The sequence below is a fragment of the Penaeus japonicus genome, unplaced genomic scaffold (genome assembly GCF_977035675.1).
Source record: "Penaeus japonicus unplaced genomic scaffold, GWHDUDI00000001_assembly GWHDUDI00000032, whole genome shotgun sequence".
NCBI lineage: Eukaryota > Metazoa > Arthropoda > Malacostraca > Decapoda > Penaeidae > Penaeus > Penaeus japonicus.
In genome coordinates, this window is record NW_028234434.1 from 6,662,169 (window position 1) to 6,667,168 (window position 5,000).

The window sequence follows — 5,000 nt, forward strand, 5'->3', positions numbered from 1 at the left end:
GAATCTTTAATTCTCAGAGAAAGCTATCGTTGCACACCGAAGTATGGGAATGTTTGAGGAAAGAAGGAATGAAAACGCCAGTTGAAAGGGTCATTTTTGACAAAAACAATGGTAACAGATGTAATAGAGAGAGAGAGAGAGAGAGAGAGACAACTATTTGAGAGATCTTTTTCAACAGGTAGATGGTGAATTGGTAATGGTGGTTGATGGGCCTCCGGGCGAGAAGGGTGACGAAGGCCTACCTGGGCCCCAAGGCCTGAGAGGACTCCCTGGAGCTAAAGGAATAAAAGGAATTGACGGAGAAAAGGGTGACAAAGGAGAAGAAGTAGGTTGTTAAAATTTATTTCTGTTTTTCGTTTAAATGCATTATCTTTGTTGTCTGTGACCTATGGGTTAATGTTGCTAATTGCTTCTAGGGACTACCAGGTGTGCCAGGTTCTCCAGGGCCCAAGGGCGAGCCTGGAAGTCTAAGTTTAAACGGCGCCCAAGGACTGCTAGGATCTGATGGAATTAAGGGTGTAAAGGGTGAAAAAGGTAGACAAAAATCTACAATACTGGTTTATGGTGCCTATCCATGACTATTTCAAAGATAGTTTGCACATTACTGAAATTAAGTAACTTTATATACCTATAGGTATGCCGTACATATATGTTGTGTATGAATAATAGACAAATGCTTTAGGTAACCCAGGTCAACCAGGAATAGGGGAGCAAGGTCCTCCGGGAATCCCAGGAGGTCTTACCGATCAGGAACGAAGAATCATAGTAGATGATGTAAGTAATTACCAATAATAGTGATGGTGCAAAAATTGATAACAATGAAATACCAAATAAACAATAAAATCAATAACCTAACTTTTCTTTTGTTTTTCGTTTTCTTTGTTTTTCTTATGTTGAATGCATTGCATGTGCGTATTTCAGGTTTTAATACATCTGTTTTATTCTGTTACATTGCTGTACTTATATAATCCAGCTTGATGTAAGTTGAAGGAATTAGTAAAATATTCATTAACTGTAGCCGCCACTCTTCCTTTAAAAATATTGCGAATAAAGTCAAGTCTAATTATTCCAATATTAATCAAGATGAGAGAAATTAAATATTCTTGTTGCGGTAGTAATGGTTAATCGATTTGAGTATAATGGCACTCATTTGGCTTCATGTCTCTTATTACCGTTTACTCTCTACAAATGAATGTCAACTTGACAGATAGCTGTCCTCGACGTAACTGTCCGCGTTGTACTGAGTAACTTCAGTATGATATCCAGTGTTCAGTTGTGATTGAGCTAGCTGCAAGATGTCTGTCAAATTCTAAGGTTCTGGAGCTGATGCCATTAGTGAGAATAGTCCAGTTTTGCATGAAAATACTATAAAGTTTAGTGGCGTGAGCTCTCACCAAAAGTCTGTGCAGAGCAACACAAGTAACACCAAAGTCACTAATCTCAACTTCGTCCTACTGATCCTTACCACAACTTTTCTAGGACATTATACCTTGTCCCAAATGTTTCAACTAGTAATTTTACCACAAAAATACTATCAGCATTCTTTCATAAACATCCTCATTATCATTGATACTATTGTTGTAATTATCAACAGCAATATTAAAATCAACATCATTATCCATATTGCTGTTTTTATTATTAATGTTGATATGACTCTTAATTACTATTTTTTCTTCAAATTATCATAATAATAAAATATAGTGTATTATAATAACTATTAACATTATCATGCTTGTTATAATGATTATGATAATAATCTTAATCATGAATTTAAATACTATTAAAATCATTGTCATTATCGTTATTGATTTTACTTTTATTATCATAATTTTTAAAGTCATTATCGTTCTTATTACTGTGACTATTAGTATCATCATATTGACACTATTTCAAAGATTATTTTCAGTATCATTAATATTATTTACTTCATCATTATGATAAGGATTTAATTTTTGCTTGATATTTATCGGAATCAGCATTAATATTATTAACCTTACAACTGTTATTATTAATCCTATTACTAATATATTATCCTCTGTTATCGCTATTTTTATAAATACTTTTATGATCTTTCCTTAAATTCTTATTAATGTATTGCTTTTCTTGTTACTACTATAAGTGTTATTATTATCACAATGATGAAGAATAGTTACATGAAACTGCAACCTCATATTTTCTGTCACTGTCTGTTTTCCACGGTAGATATTGGGAGTGCTGGAGGATGAGAATACCGAGTACAGCTTCAACGTGTGGGAGAGTTCTGGACACTTTCCCTTGACTGTAGGTAGGATGTTAACATGATCTTTTCATAATTTCATGTATATAAATCACGTTTGTCCATAACATATCTGTCATGGATGACATTTCTGCACGACATACTGAGTCGGAAGTTTAGGGGACCAGGACTCACGGTGTGGGAGATCCTTTGTTTCATGTTTGTTTGTTTGTTTTTTTATTATTATTATTCATTCAATGCGATGAATGTAAATTACAAACTAAGTAAAGGCCAGCTCAGATATGTCCCCGGTCAATGTATATAAAAGCACATACTGAGTCTCTTTCAGTCTATTTCAAATGTGGATTTGTTATTTTCGTCATTGTTGTTTTCTGATGAGTTTCGAAAGCGTTTAATTATGGTTATGTAGTCTATTTGATTTTTAATCCTTCTGCCTGGGCTACTCCATGTCCATAATCTTCTTGGGTGTTGTTGGAAGAACGAATTAGCTATGATTTGTTTCTCTACACTACACCAGTCAATCCATGTGTCTCCTCTTTCGTTTCTATTCCCGAGTCCAAAATTTCCTACAATATCCTCATATCTTCCCTTCCCAATTTTTGCATTTAAATCTCCCATAACCAGTGTTTTTTCGTGTTGCTTTCATTATGATTATTATTATCACCATTATCATTACTAAGATTATATTCATAAATACTATGGTTATTATTATTAGTCATATAATTTTAAAGATAAAGATGAAGATTTTATAGTTGTACGAACGATGTAACTATCAATGGTGGTGCTTATATAATGAATGTACTTAATTTTTTTAATTTTAGAATGGAAGGGGTTTTACACGCGCCAACTTTCTGCGGCAACTTATTAATAAAAATGAAGACAAGAAATATATAAGGAAACCACATAAACCATACACTTTAGGCGTTGACGAAATTTCCGTTTTATTTACAAAGAAAGGCGAATATTAAGATGTTGGAAGACGAAGTGGCTCTGCTACATACCTTCTGAGGCTGTAAGTGCACCAGTTGACTAGCCTAGGGAGCTAACGAGGTCCCCCTCCAAAGTAATTAGAATCTGCAGGACTAGAATCTTACTTTCAGGGAGTCGTACTATCTTACGACTGCGATTAACGATTTTCGGTTCTCCTGACAAGTTTTTTAAGTAGGCTTATCAAAATTTAACATGGCAATTATTGTCATATAATGCTACTATATAAATAATTTCATTAAAATCGGACAAGTAGTTTTTGCGTAAAAAATAAAAACACCTCGATTTCGAGAGACTTTAGAAAGTGTGTTATATTTTTTTAACTAATGAGAGAATGACTATTTCCTTTCGTTTATACATAGAAGAAACCCTCATCTAAAAAACCATGGGGGCTTTTAAGCCTGTCTTGAAAAATAAATGCACAGTGACAATTGCAAAAACGAGTTTTTTTTATCTTTGATTATGCCCTTTAAAATATTATAATTAATTCTTAAAACATAACAAATGTTTCCTCTCATAGATTTTTAAAACCCATTCCCACGATTATTTTGCTACAAGAAATATAAAAATCGATCCATTACACACCGAGTTATTCCAACATTTATGAAAAAAAAAAAGTTTCAAGATAGTTGCGATTTTATGTTGCTCATCGCATTACAACATGTAGATGACAAGGAAAATTATTAATATGGAATCTGTACTTATATATTTCATCAGTAAGGTATATGAAGTCATTATTGGGAGGTCAGGTCACTTCCCGGGCACCCCAGGTCATTGCCAGAATGGGGTGGGGATGCTGATGACTACTTGCTTCAGCAGGTGTTTGTTGGTCTGTTCGTTTTCTTCTGAAAGTTTTCTACTCTAGAGTCAATAAACGCTTTCCTTTAAGCACTCACACGAGGCATTTTGAATTATTCACAAGAAAATACACCAAAAACACGTAATAAAGCACCGCCAAAAAAGCAACGTGATCTCTCACGCGTGCTATCAGGGTAACTGACTCTTGTGAGCGTTTATCTGAGGTGCCCAGCTGTCGTGCCGAAGTTATCGTACCGTAAACATATTATAACATAAAATATGCAAAAAAATGGAGAAAACTGAATAAAAAGCATATACAGGATAATTGCGTCACTACCATGCCTCCCTCTCCGCGTCAAGGTCGTTTGGGCCATTTAAAGATCGGCCATTTAAAACTAATGTTTTCGTCATATGATCGCCAGCGATGTCAGAGATGATGTGTCTGACTGTGACGAATTCACACACAATTATTAAAAAAATATGATTTTTCGACACAATTCGGCGTACGACTCCCTTCAGCAGGCGGGAAGCCTGCGGATGTGAAGTGATCACTCCCAGAACACAGGAGACCGGAAAGCAAAGTAACACCAGCTTGGCTCTCCTATCTTCTGGTTTGATCTCAATGATGCTCTCCTACATTCCATCGGCGAGCTCTCTAGTTTCTCTGGGGAATTCCAAGGTGACTAAATCCTTAAGGACAATAATCAAACCCCCGTCTTTACAGGCCCTGATATGCAGCAGGACCTTCTTCTGGGTCTCAATGGCCCTAATTAACTGGGTTTGGCTACCGAATCATTCAGAGTATACTGGGACCTTAAACTGGAACATCGGAAAATATCCCTCTAACAGCCATAGGGGTAATGGCAGAGTATATATAATCACAACCTTATGCTGAATGCAGTCGCAGACGTGTGCGATGCCGATGAAGCAGTGACCATAGGCTATCCCAGAAGACCAGCCGATTGACCTGACCGAGCCG

The 5,000-nt window shown here is 35.8% G+C and overlaps 1 protein-coding gene across 2 annotated transcripts in view; it reads left to right on the forward strand.

Annotated features, from left to right (window-relative positions):
* Positions 1-2,316, forward strand: part of LOC122267418 (uncharacterized) — an 80,933-nt gene extending 78,617 nt beyond the window's left edge. For both annotated transcript variants that reach the window (XM_086556301.1, XM_086556302.1), the window contains 4 exons: positions 179-325; positions 417-534; positions 683-774; positions 2,203-2,316. In XM_086556301.1, the coding sequence (XP_086412427.1) occupies positions 179-325; positions 417-534; positions 683-774; positions 2,203-2,301 (456 nt within the window). In that variant the 3' untranslated portion in view covers positions 2,302-2,316. The remainder of the gene's footprint in view (positions 1-178; positions 326-416; positions 535-682; positions 775-2,202) is intronic.
* Positions 2,317-5,000: the final 2,684 nt, after the last annotated feature.